Here is a 14,071-nt window from a genome sequence, read left to right as displayed (position 1 = left end):
GCTAACTAAGCAATGTCAAGCTGTAGGTGTAGGTTTCACATCTTTCCAAAATCTCCAGCAGAAACATAAGAAAACATCTGAATTTTCCCTGTTTTTAAGGATAAATGATACAAAACGATCCTATTTCACATCATTTCCTTTAGAAACCACAAGTTGCTCACTACAGCCAAAGAACTCAGAAACTGAACAGTTTTGTTAAAACTTGGAACTAGTTGTATTTTGAGTTTTTCTTCATGCCTGTATAAAATGCTTTCCACAAAAATGCTATTGTCATAAGTCACATATACAGTCAAATCTCCAAGTAAACAGAAAGACAACCATACAGGAATACAATATTTAGATCCTCTCTATTTTTTTCTGCATTAAGGAAGTTTTCAGATGCAGTTTAAACTTCAACATACCTGGGAAATATGCTTGTGTAATAAGAATATTGTAGCTGAGAAATGTTAGACAGCTATTCAGGAACCAAAATCAGGACTTGAACTCAGTTATCCTAAATTGTCTAGTGCTTTTGGTTAACAATTGTTTCCACAGCATACACAGCTTTTAAAAATAAAATATACAACCCTGAAAAATCTTTATTACAGAGGTCTCTCTCCACTTGGTAGAATAACAACATAATTAAAATAAAATATGCCATCAAGATGACAAAAAATTACAGAGCAAGAAACACGTTTTGTGACACACACGTTTTCTGAGTGATTTAAGATGCTGTGTGCTGTAAATATGCAATCATCAGTGTGCAAACATATTACAAAAAATTTTACCTAACAATAAACAGCCAATCAATAGTCAATAAAGGCAAAGTCCATGAAAGTTAGAAAATCAAATGCTGAATTTTCAATATGCTTGAGATCTGTTGAAGAGTCAAGAACACTGCCAGGCCCAGTGGCTAACGGCTATAATCCTAGCAGTTTGGGAGGCTGAGGCGGGTGGATCACGAGGTCAACAGATTAAGACCATCCTGGCCAAAATGGTGAAACCCCGTCTCTATCAAAAATGAAAAAAATTAGCTGGGTGTGGTAGCGTGCGCCTGTAGTGTCAGCTGCTCAGGAGGCTGAGGGAGGAGAATCACTTGAACTAGGGAGGCAGAGGTTGCAGTAAGCTGAGAGCATGCCACTGCACTCAGAGCAAGACTCAGTCTCAAAAAAAAAAAAAAAAAAAAAAAGAGGGAGAGAGTCAAGAACACACAAAACAAACAAACAAACAAACAAAGAAATGAAGCCGCCAAGAGTATGACCTACAAAAGAACTATGAAAAGACAACCTGAGCCGGGCATGGAATCCCAGCACTTAGGGAGGCCGAGGAGGGCGGATCACTTGTAGTTTGGAGCTTGAGACTAGCCTGGCCAATATAGTGAAACCCTGTCTCTACTAAGAATACAAAAATTAGCCGGGAGTGGTGGCGGGGCACCTATAATCTCAGCTACTTGGGGGTCTGAGGCAGGAGATTCGCTTGAACCCGAGGGGCGGAGGTTGCAGTGAGCTGAGATCCCACCACCGCACTCCAGCCTGGGCGACAAGAGTGAGACTCTGTCTCAAAACGAAAACAAACAAAAACAATCTGCTTATTTCTGGAACGAGTCATGTTTTCCCCAGCAGGCAGGAATGCTGGGATAGAATGTTGGGTGGTACGGTCAGAAAGCAGCAGGACAGCTTCTATGCCCATTTGAGTAGCATCTCTGATCCTTCCTTCCTCAGTCCTGGAAGGAAGGAAGTAAAGTCTCCCAGCTGTACATGGCTCTGGCAGAAGGAGAGGTTTACCACCTTTAGCATCCTGCAACATTAGTAAGTCTCTCCAAACAAGTCCATGGATAGGAAGATAGCAAGTGAAAATGAAGGGCAGCATGTTTTGTATAGATATGTATATTTGACTCACATGAATATTAAGTGAAACATCTCACAAATGCTCAACAAAATGGAATAAACACTTGCCAAACAGTCGACGACTAAGGCGTGAGATCCGATAATAATATAATGAGGGTGCCACCTTTGCCTACCTACAAACACACCTTCTAGGGGATAAATTGGGACATCTATGCAATAATGGGAACAGTTTATTTTTGTTTCGTTGTGCTGTTTTGAAGGAAAATTCCAAAGTGAATAATTCAGAAAAGAAGAGAATCAGAGCACTTTTGATGAGGAGGGGAGAATGTCCCTTCCTAATGGGAAAACATTCCATGATTTTCTAAAGGTCGAAAAAGCAAAAACATTTTTCACATTAAATTTCCTAGAAGTTCTTTGGAATCTTTATAAAGAATCATATTAGATCGACTTGTTATGGAATAGCAAGGCATTTTACTTGAACAAATGTGCTGTTAAAACTTAATTTCATAAACCCTTTCCCTAAAAAATAATCAGGAGTTTTCAGAAATATTTCATTCATCCTGACGAGCCTCTTTTCGGTTTGTTCTGCCCCTTTGAGCTGATTTCTCAGCCCCACATTCCTCTACCTGTTTATATCAAAACAAAGACAGGCAGAATTCTGAATTGACAAAAGACATTTGGACCATCGAATATGCTGGAAAAATAAAATACACAGAAGGAAACATTCACCTTTGAACTAATTTTTACAACCTTGCCAACTTCAATGTTAATGGTAAAGAACCATTTGTACCTTGTTAATTGAAAGAAGTTTTATTTCATTGCGACATAGAGAACCTTGGAACCATTTTGATTTTGGAAGTATAAAAGTAAAAGTACATATATCATATCCTATCCCACAACTTTGTTTCAGTAGCAGAATTCCTTTACATTTCTTTAATTTTACCAAACACATATGTAACATTTCCTCTGCATCAGGAAGAGTTTTAAGTACTTTACTAATTATAATGTATTTAAACCTCATTGTAGTCCTCTGAGATATGTCCTGTTCTAGATTTATTTATTAGATGAGGAGAATTAAGCTTAGAGAGGTTGAATGACTTGCCCAAAGTCCCATAGCTAGTAAGAGGTATAACTGCAATTGAAACCAAAGCAATGTTGCTCCAGAGTTCATATTTTCCTCCTTTTGTTCTCTTTCCAACTTTTACCAAATCCAAAATAAACTATCATTTGTGCAAAATCATCTTACATATTTTTATAACATTACCATTTTAATAATTAATCCATGCCATCTTGCAGTTTCCTCAGATTCTTGAGCAATAACAAAATGGAAAGACAAATACACCAAATTCTATATTTGACCACTTTGCACTCTTTTGGAAATAAAGATGTGAATTGTTTTTTAAAATGGCATCTCAAATCTGCCTGGAAAGCTACAGTGTAGAAATTAAAACACTAGGAAATCTCTTGGATGTTTATAATACCACTGTTTGTAATACACTGTTATTTTAAAAGATTTCTATACTCATTCAAATTCGGAATCACCAAGCTAGTGCCTATTAGAGAAAATGTAATTACATGGTACAGAAAAACAGAACAACTCTTAAAGGTGTTTTCCGGGGAATTCAAGAGTCAAAGAACCTCTCGGGGTTCGGAGATTTTTCTTTGGAATTCTTTTAGCATACCTAGCAGAGAGCATGTATGCCCCCAGGTCTTTGCCTTCAGGGAAGATACACTCCCATACTGCCCAGGGCATTCTGCCAATGCAGCCTTGTCCTAGGTGGGGCAGGGGGACTGTATTCACTTCAAGGCACTTCAACATTCCATTTGGAAGTTTCCTGCAGATTAAAGCAGCAAAGAAGGAGGAGACTATCTCCATTCCTGCAAAGTAACTACTCATTTTTCATTAAGGAGGGTTATGTGTGGGTGTGTTAGGCCAAAAGAAGGGTCCCTTCTTCACATTTTGGCTATTAGAGTCTGTTGGTTCTCAAATTCCATGCCTGTAGCCTCCAGCCATGCAAATACTTCTGACATTATAGAAGACTAAATTCCACCAGGCACCATTCTTCTTTTTGATCTTCTTCCCTTAAAACAATATTGAACCAGCCAGTGAGTCCACAGCAACTTTGCCTACTTCTTTCATTTACTGGAAACTGGAGTTGCCACCATCACCCTTTAACAGAATGCAATTGACCCACTGTGCAAAGGGTCTAGCCCAGTGGATTGAACACAGCAGGTAAGCAAACATTCATTTGCTTCACCTTTCTATTCCCAATCAGAGACTGTGGTCTTTATGTGCAATTAGAGCTAACCTGTGATGTCACTGTTACTCCTTCACAAAATCAAGGAAGACATTGTGAATTAAAATAGCAGAGGGAACTCCTAACACTCCTGAACTTAAATTTACCTGACTCCTCACACTAGCAACTCATCTTTAAGGCAGCCTTCTCCATTGCCAGCTGTAGCCTTTGTAACTACCCCTTCTCTCTTCCTCTAAGTTCCTTCCTGATTAACGATAAAATACATATCCCAGCATATAACCCAATTTAGTTCCCATCATCTCACCAGAATTTTGCCCTCTGCGCCCCACAAGCACTCTAAAGATGCTCTGGAAATGTACTTGATCATTTGAAGACTTATTTTTGGCAGTAGGAGTGAGATACAATTTTAAGATCAAGAAAAATGCTGGGGACAAATTTCCTAAATTTCTCAAACTCTTTTGATGTAGCTCTAAATTTTCCCATGAAAATATCCATTTGTGATCATAGAAAAGGTGAAAATCAGTTTTCTTATTTGGTACTTATTACATGTGGTTGGTTACTAACAGAACTTACAAATAATGTTGTTTCAGAGGTTTTGTTTCATTATACTGGGTGGTCCATTTACAACACTGTCAATACAACCCCACTTCAAGAAAGGATTTACAAATGGGCCACTTTACACAACAGCTATGGTAAGGGTAATATAAGTACTATAAAGTTCAGAGTTTATTTTGTGTAAATACAGTCTAGACTCATTATCTTACCCCCATCTCCAAGCCTGGAGCAAGGGAAAAAAATGAGTAAACCTGGTGAGAAAACAGAAAGGAGTTGCAGATATTGGGGGTAAATGCTAAAAGAAACATTTAAGGTGGCTCTCTGTGAATGACAAAGTTGGACTGTAATACGAGTAGCTTAAGTTGAAAAGAAGCAGAATAAGGAGTCTGGACTGTACCTGAAAATTCTCAAGTCAGACCTGCAAGGCCAAACCTTGCTCAATAATGAGTCCCCTAATATGTGGAGTGAAGCCATGAACAAGGTGGAAAACCCCACCTCCAAGGGAACTGAAGGCCCCAGGCTTGATACTCACGCTGACACTGTCCCCAGGACTGCAGAGTCCAGCCCCAGCAGCAGCCAATCCTCCCACCATAACGACAGAGGCCAAGTGACGATGCTATTTGCCTGGGCCACCTACCAAACAAAAAGATTCAAAATAAATAAGGATACTTTTGAGATGAAAAGTAATTTCCTCTTTATTATTACTTTAGAAGAAATGTAAACCACACCCAACAATTTTCTACAAACTCCTTTATGCCTGCAGAAATTTAAGATTAAAACACCTTCACAGAAATAGTTATGCTATGATCTAATGTCAAATTTCAGACAGTTAAATACCCCATCCCCCAACACACAAGGGTAGGAGAAAAAAGGGGAGGGAAAGATGCTTTCTTAACCAGAAATAGCACCAGCTAACACCAACAATTCTCAAGGCTGCCACTCACAGGATAGTTTCTGAAGCTTGAAATAAAACAGATTCCTCAAAGACTCACACCTGTTACTGGGGGGAAAGCCAGAATTGAGTGATTTACCATAAACTGAAAAGTATTAAATAAGAGATGTCAAAGCAGAAAAAAAAAATCTGCCTTATATAAAAGGTGGATGGAGAAGGAGCAGAAAGAGAGGTTTCTCAAAAATCAAGTGTAACAGAGCTCTTTTTGAGACATAACTGTGGCCAAAAGAAAAAAAGTACTAGAAAAAGTCTAAATAAAACTAAGGAGAGTTTAAAGTGTAGCTGACATCTGAAGTGTCCTTGTGGTTTGAAACCTGCCTAGATCAACAATTCATAATATTTTCCTCCAATGTAAATAACGCCTAAAGAAAGTATGCAATTTCAGGATACAGATTTATTCACCCGATTACACGTTGACACATTATTTGCTAAATTGTGCGTTTGTTTAGATTTACACCTAAATGACCTTTTTCTTCTGAGAATATCAACATTTTAATTGGCTGTTTTAGACATCTTTTTAAAGTTATAAAAAGCTATATGCCATCATATCATATGCATGTCTTGTGATGGGTTTCTTGTTGTAAATATGTGTGCAAGAAATTCATAACATACCCAAATGTGGGCACAGAATTGCTTTTAAAAATGAAAAGGTCTAGACTCTGGCTGCTATCCACATATTCTTAGTCTCCTTATCTTTTCAATTCTCTTTCTTTTACCTGCCCTTTCTACCCCCAGGCCAGAAGTACAAAACGACCCCGAACTTTCTATTTCCTCCGAGCAGGTGGTAAACAAGCAGCTGCGCTTTTTCTTGACGCTCCACTGGTTCCCACGTCTTCGCCTCCGGGTACAAGAAAGCGAATCAATTGTGGAATTGATTCGTTTCAAGATTGCAAGTAAAACAGGTGCGGCATCTTTAGGACTAAGCAGGGACCTACACGGAGGAGTGGGGGCAGGGGTCGCTGAAGGAAGGCGACCGGGCGGCGGTGTGCGCCAGAGTGAAACCGCTTCCCGCAGCAGCCATCTGCACGCGGGGCTAGCCTGGTCTGTAGCTGCGGGGAGGAGAGGGGACCGAGCACGCCCTCCCGCCAGGCCCAGCGTCTCTCGCACACCGGAGCGGCCCCGGCGCGGGGCAGGACCGGCTGAGTGACAGCGGAGACGCGGCCCGGGGTGGTAGGAACCTGTCACAGCACGCCGCCGTCAGGCTGGCGCGAGTGAGGAGCGCGCGGTGTACGCGCTCTCTCACACACACATCCACACACGCCTCATGCTCACACTCACGCCGCGCCCACACTCACGTCCTCATTTTGAGCCTCCTTCCCTCAAGAAAACCAAACGGGGAGGCCCATAGGTCTCCCCCCGTAGCCCAGTCACTGGCTCGCGCCCACCCTCGGTACGAGCGGCCCCGAGAGCTCCGAGCAGAGCCCCGACCTCCCCCCGGGCGCCTGGAAGCTTTCTCACTGAAGAGGCGTCTAGATCAGGCGCGGGAGTTTCCCGGGTAAGGGATGTCCTGCGCGTCACCTCGCCGTAGGTGACCAAACCGCGCCCTCAGAGCTGAGATCCCGGCTCGAGCCGCCCTCTCCCCCAGTCCTAATTCCCGGCTCGGGGGGCCGTGGCTGGGGTCTCAGGCTCACAGGGGCGCGCCCTCCCCGCCTCGGGCAGGTACTCAGGGCCCCTGGACCGCTCTCCTGGCGCCACGCTGTGCGGCGGCCCCACTTCTGGACTGGGGAAACGCCTCTCTGATCGCCTACCCCGCGGGGAGAAGGGACGCCGGACAGTGAGTGTGAAATTAGCGCGGGAAGGAGGAGAGGGCGCCCCGGGGCCCAGCTCACCTCCCGTCAAACTCGGCGGCCGCCTGCAGGTAGAGCGAGGACACTAGCACCAGCGTCAGGAGAAAATCCATGTTGGGCATCGGGTCCCGGGGCGCGGCGCAGCGGCGCGCGGGGAACAGGTCGGGGTGGTGAGCGCCGAGGGGAGGCGCCCAGCTGAGAGTCTCGGGGAGGGGTGTTGGGGGAAACCCCCAGCCCTTGCCGCCCTGTTGCTGCTGCCACTCCCGGAGGGCAGCGGCTTGGAGCGCGGCCGGAGCAGGTCTGCTGAGCTGCGCCCGGAGCCCCCTCCGGCTCCCTCCCAGCTAGGAGAGGCGCTGCAGGGGGAGCTGCGCCGCCAGCGGGGAGGGGCGCTAGGGGAGGGCAGGGGGTGCGCGTGCGCCCGACTCGCCGCCCTCACAGCCCGGGGCGAGGAGTGAGTGCGCTTGGCTCCTCCCGGGGGCCCAGCGGGGCAGACAACTCAGGGGCAGGCAGTGGCTCTTGGGGGTCAGCCAAGCGGGGCGAGCCGCAGCCTGGGAGAAAAGTTGCAAACCCTCCTTGGGAGACGGAAAGCAGGGCGCCCAGCAGGAAAGGGAGAGTCGAGGAGGAAAGGAGCCCGAGGCGTAGGTGCAGGCTCCGCGGGTTCCGCCCAAACAGGTGGTGACTGCAGGGGCGAGTAGTAGCTTTCACCGGAGGGCGGAGAAGCCCTAAACCAGAGAGGTTTATGGGGCTGGAGCTGAGCAGCGTATGCATTTACTGAAACCACAGCGCGACTTGGAAAAATTAGCAAAGGCAAACTCCGGGAGTTTGCTTTTCCCGCAGAGTTGGCAAAGTCATATTTTTTATTTTGTAACTAACCGAAAGAAATATTTGGCTCTGCAGTCGGGTTTTGAAGAAGAAATGAGCAGACTGTTTCTATCTCTGCCAGCTCAACTCCCGAGCACTTTTGGATAGGACTGCCCCACTAGGGACCAGTGCCCGCCGGAGAGGAAGGGCTGCTACTGCCTAGTAGTGTTGTGGTGCCTGATCTTGAGCGGATCACTTAGAAACCATTTTAAGTAATCATTGTTCAGTTGTTGCAGAGTAAAAAGTGTTGTACTAAAGGACTGTGTTCAAATGAAAACACGATTATCCTAAAATGTACATGAGTCCAATCAAGTCACCACTCTTCTCAAACCTCTTACCTCGAATGACAGCCTTGTGCACTGATCTGGCATCTCCCGTACCTCTCAAAGTCCTCATTTCTCTTCCTCCAGTCTATGGCCTCCTTGCCTTTCTTGCACGCTCCAAGCATGCCCCTGCCTTGGGGCCGGTTACTGGCTATTTTCTCTATCTGGACCCAAGTATCTACGTGGCTCACACCCTCACTTCCTTCAGTCTTTGTTCAAGTGTCACACCTCTTTGAGGGGGTCAGTCATGACCATCCAGTTTGAACCTGCAACTTGTCCTCTACAAATATCTACATGGCCCATGCCCTCACTTCCTTCAGTCTTCGCTCAAATGTCAGACCTCTTTGAGGAGGCCAGTCATGACCATCCTATTTGAACCTGGAACATGCCCTCCTTCTGATGCTCACGAGCCTGCCCTACTTTGTCTTTCCTCCATACCACTCATCTTTTATTTTACTATATAACTTGCATATTTTTTGTTAGTATGTTTTCTTTCTGGTAGGATACAAGCTGTACAAAGGCAGGTATCTTTACTTACCACCTAGAACGCTGCCTGGCACATAGTAGTTGCTCATAAATGTTTGTTCAATTCATTTGCTGCATTACAAACATTTCCTCACTCATCTTATTTTCTTTTTGAGGTTTCTACAACTTCAAATTTTTAATGGAAAGTTCTGTGGCAGGGTGACCTCACTATCCTGATCTCTCAGTGTGTAAAAACAGGAATTTTCTTCAAGGAAAGGAAAAATAATGGTTTCAACTTAAATGGCTCTTTTATTTCTAAGTTGTTTTCAGTTAGCAAAACAAGTTTCTATTTTAATCTCAAGAAAGATCCATGCCAATTCAGGCTTGGGACATTATTTTAGGCAAACAGCTTGGTGTCATCCATTTCAGGTCTTTCTAATGAAGTCCAAAAATGTAGGAGTCAAAACATTTTTTCTGCAGAAATCAAATTTTTGTAAGTGTAGGCATGGTTCCAGGGTCCAGTGGCTGCTCCTTAGCTGTTTTTGTTTGTTTGTTGGTTGGTTGGTTCCTGATTAGATTTACTAATAAACCTCACTGGAGCAACGGATGATTAGGAAGAAAGGGGCTAATATGCAGCTAAAAACTGGAGATCTGAGGAAAAGCAGAAGAGTGGTGGGTGAAAACAGGATACATAACTGGAGGAAAAAGTGTAATGCCCCATCTACATGCACCTTTCTTCAGTTTTCCACATATTTGCTTTGGCCTAGAAAGCACTCCATTCCTCTTCTTCATTTGGACAGTCTCCACTTACCCTGTGAGTTTAAGTTTAGCTGACACTCCCCCAGGAAGCCTTTTCTGACTTTTTGCTTGGCTGAGACTTGTATTTTATATGCTTCTATGACACTTTATGTCCTCTAGGGTAGCTCTTAATGCATTGTGTTATAATCGCCTCCCTACCACTCTGGGTCCCGTGAGACATTAACCAATAGAAGGCCCAAGGCAATGCCTGTGTTGTCACTATATCCCTTATCCCCAGCACAGTGCCTGGCACAAGGCTTAAGTTCAGCAAAGATTAAATAGATGGACTGGATTAAATAGAATTCTGCCTGGTGAACTTTAGCTTCTCCCTTGAGTAAACTGTAGCTAATTGTATCAGTCTTTGTTGAATTATGGAATGAGGAGACTCTAAAGGACTTCCAAGGTCTAACTGGTTATTATGCTGCAACTATGACCACCAAAGGTCATTCCAAAAAAGAGGCGGACTTGCCATGGGAGTGACATTTCATTATCTCAGTCTTAAAAATAAATGAACAAGAATGAGATCAAAACAGCTAGCTTTTAGCAATAACTCTGCTTTTTCAGGAGGACAAACGTTTGATTAGGCTTCTTACCAGGTAATGACACCTTGCCGGTAGTAATCCCAATTTTCTCGTGAACAAATAATTTTCTATGACTGGCCACAACATACCAAACAAACACAACTTCAAAACTTTAAAATTTAGAAGCTCATAGTCTTTTTTTTTTTTTTTTTTTTTTTTCTAGGTAGGTGCTAGGATTTCAGCTAAGAACAAGATGAAGTCCTGACCTGAAAGGGTTTACATTCCAGTGGGGGAGCAATACCAAAGGACTGTGTAGAGAGGAAAAAGGAGTAAAGAGAGGTTAAAGGGAGGTTATGGTTGTAGAAAATGATGGAGGTTTGATTGTAGATGGAGTGCTTTGATCACCTCTGGGGAGGTAACATTTGAGCAGAGACTGAATGAAGTGAGGGAGAGAGCCGCATGAGGGTGTGGGATGGAGGCGATCTCCACGCAGAGGGTTGAGCAGTGTGTTTTCTCTATAAAGCTCTGAAATGACTTCTCATAGATGGTGTCACACAAACTATTAAACTCTCCCCACACCCCATACACAGTGGTGGCACAGGCATAGGATGACTGCTTTTAAAAGCTGCTAAGAGAAAGATACACATAGCTGCTTTCTGTTCTGGCAGTGCAGAAAGTACCTTGATTTGACAGTTGGGCTACCCTGCTTCTCTTAGAGGAACTACCTATTCCATAATCTTCCATAGCCATTCAGAAGTGACTGTTAGAGCAAATGCCTTCCTAGGGTGCTGTATATCATTTATAACCCCTTTTCTGCTAGTAAAAATTTGAAGGTTTGACTATTTTTTTAAGGAGCCAACAGATTTATGGTTTCTGTAGCAACTAGATTTCCTTAAAACCGTAATAGGGTTTCCAGTCAGTTGCTTGTGGAAATGACAGTCTTTTCTAGTCCTAGTCCTGAAGCCTGCTTTATTTCTTTGTTTCTTTGTGTCCATACTTTACTTTCTCATTTTAATGGAGGCCATCCTGAGGCTAGCTGAAATAATAGGGTTGTTTGGGAGGGTGATACCTTACTCTGATCCTTGGCATAAGGCTTGGATCTCTTTATTTGTATTAGTGTTTGGGTCACAAAAACAGCTGTCTTCTTCAACCCTGAAAGGTCCTAAATTTCTGGACATTCTCACTTCCTTCCATTTCTGCTTGCAAAGCAGCCAGTTCATGCCTGAGTTCATCTTTCTTGTGATACCTCACTTAAATCAACAAAGAACAGTGAACGTACACTAACATTCTCATTTTTTTGCAACTATATTCCTTTGAGTTGGATATGTGATGTACCTTCCAAGTTATTATAGATAACAATTTTATGAAATAGCATAAGCATCACCAGCTTTCCAGCCTACACCGACCAGCTATCGTTATACCTTGTGAAACCACAATTCAATTGTATAATCCCTCCGATGACTTCACATCATGAACAGAGTAAAAAATAAACTCTTTGCTCTGTCTTCGTACCTATCTCTCTAATTGCCTATTCGCCTGACCATTAAGAAAATGCAGGTTTTTAAATTAAGACATTATCCTTTCTGGTACCAATTTCTATGTCAGTTAAGGTGAAAGGTTAAAATGCTATAACAAAGAGAACCAAAATATGATGACTTTCAAAAGATAGAAATTATTTCTTCATCATGTAACAGTTTGAAGTGAGTGGACAGCTCTGTTCCCTGCGGTCATTCACGTCCCAGACTGACAGTGACTCTCTCACCTCCACCGTCATTCCAATAATTACCATTCTAGCCAATGAGATGGAGGACAAGAAAGTATGGAGGAGGCACACTTGTTTTCATAAGGACTAGGGCCAGGAAATAGCGTCTATTAATGCTGCTCACTTTAAATGGAAATAACTAGATCAGATGGTCACATGCAATTGAAAGGGAGACTGGAAAATACAGCCTAAGCATGAACTCAACCTCCTATCACTATGGAAGGAGGAAGAGCAGAATTTAGAGAGCAACTAATAGTCACCACCACAGACTATTATGTGAAGTCATACTTCAGACAAGTGAAGTGTGGATGTCTTATAGACTTTAAAGTGGAGAAGTCAAATAGGGAGTACGCTGTACAACTCTGCAACTCAGAGAGCCTGGGGCTCAAGATGTAAATTGTTAGTCACAATCATATTTAAGTCCCTGAAACTGGATGAGAGAGAGTGAATGTAGATATGAAATGAAGAGGTTAGAGGGAGAGAGAAGAAATCTAATTAAGAGAACTAAGAACTAAGAACTAAGGATATTTCAAAATTTAAGTAGGGAAGAAACCCAGGACATGAAAAGGAGGAGATAGGGGTGTAATAGGAAAACTCAAGCAAGTATATTATCTTGTAAGCCAAAGGTAGAAAGGTTAAATAAGATCAGGACTAAGAAGTGATCATCAGATTTGACAAGGAGATCACCGATGATCTTGCTAAGGCTAGTTTTACTGGGATAGCGAGGATGAGAACCTGATTCTACTGTCTTGAAAAGAGAAAATAACGTCAAAAGCAAAGTACTTTAAGAGGTGAGATGAGACTAGATTCAGTGTTCAAGTCAAAACAAAAAATTATAAATAACAACTGAAATTGCAGAATATCTAGAATGTATTCATAAAAAACACTATACGTAGTTATCTATGCATGGCTACATCTGTTGCTATATTGCTGGTTAAAATGGCCCCCTGATTGGTAAACCACATTTAAACAAGGAGAACCAAATATGCCTGTTAGCAAACCACTGGATCTCCAGTGTACAGCGACTCTTATGGAGCATATCCCTTGAAGGGATTCTGGACACTATGCCTGTGGGGTTGTCACAAGAGATGCTCCAGAGGGGCATGAGTCTATTAAGCCAGGACAATTTCCCACCCTTGTAAAGTGGATCACATTTTGCACCTAAGCTGTACTGCTGTGTAAAGTGTTCCACCAAAGAGATCTTATGGTTTTAAAAACAGGAATTTCTCTGCACAAGCTCCCTTTCTGCATGTGCCACCCATGTAAGATGTGACTTGCTCCTCCTCACTTTCTGCCATGATTATGAGACTTCCCTGGCCATGTGAACTATAAAACCAATTAAACTTCTTTCTTTTGTAAATTGCCCAGCCTTAGGTATGTCTTTATCAGCAGTATGAAAATGGACCGATACAGCATTGATCTTTTGGTCTAACGTAGCACACATGAGAAATCAACAGCTTCAGGCACTGCTATTACTGTGGATGTTTCTCACCTATCCTCAAATAATTTTGCCAGACAATAGAAGACCTGATTTAATGGACCTTTAATTCCATTTTAATATCACCAAAATAATTGAAATAGACAGAAATGGCTAACAGATAAGAAAACAGTTTCAAGTGTTACAAAATAGTTATATTTAAGTGCCCCACCTTTTAGCTCTTTTAAAATTGTGTCAGTGATCTGATACAATTTTAAAAAAAATTTTGATTCATGTTTTTATTTATAAAATTGGAAGATTTTTCTATGTTGACAATAAATTTTTAGTATCACAAAACCAGGAATGGTAATGCTAGTTATATCCTGTAACACACTACTCCCAACATCTTCGGCTTAACACAATAAAAATTCCTTTCAATAGTGCAACCTTTAATGCAGAATGGACAGCTCTCCTAAACAACTCTCTATGTGCTACTCAAGGATCTGAGCTCCTTCCATCATTCTCACTTTCAGTTCTTACTAGACA

General features: G+C 42.7%; 1 protein-coding gene across 7 annotated transcripts in view; it reads right to left on the bottom strand.

The window, feature by feature from the left end:
• The window catches only part of NPNT (nephronectin), a 78,742-nt gene extending 70,775 nt beyond the window's left edge, over window positions 1-7,967 (bottom strand). The window contains exons 1-2 of one of the 7 annotated variants that reach the window (XM_039468429.2): window positions 7,421-7,967; window positions 5,172-5,272 (exon numbers count right to left, since the gene is read on the bottom strand). In XM_039468429.2, the coding sequence (XP_039324363.1) occupies window positions 5,172-5,272; window positions 7,421-7,500 (181 nt within the window). In that variant the 5' untranslated portion in view covers window positions 7,501-7,967. Of the gene's footprint in view, window positions 1-5,171; window positions 5,273-7,420 lie in introns of those variants that run through there. The other 6 variants (XM_010340092.3, XM_074396535.1, XM_003929486.4 and 3 more) reach the window with 6 other exon arrangements.
• Window positions 7,968-14,071: the final 6,104 nt, after the last annotated feature.

Source organism: Saimiri boliviensis, chromosome 3 (assembly GCF_048565385.1).
Source record: "Saimiri boliviensis isolate mSaiBol1 chromosome 3, mSaiBol1.pri, whole genome shotgun sequence".
NCBI lineage: Eukaryota > Metazoa > Chordata > Mammalia > Primates > Cebidae > Saimiri > Saimiri boliviensis.
The sequence above is the reverse complement of the archived record's forward strand: the minus strand, read 5'-3'. Positions and strand labels throughout refer to the sequence as shown.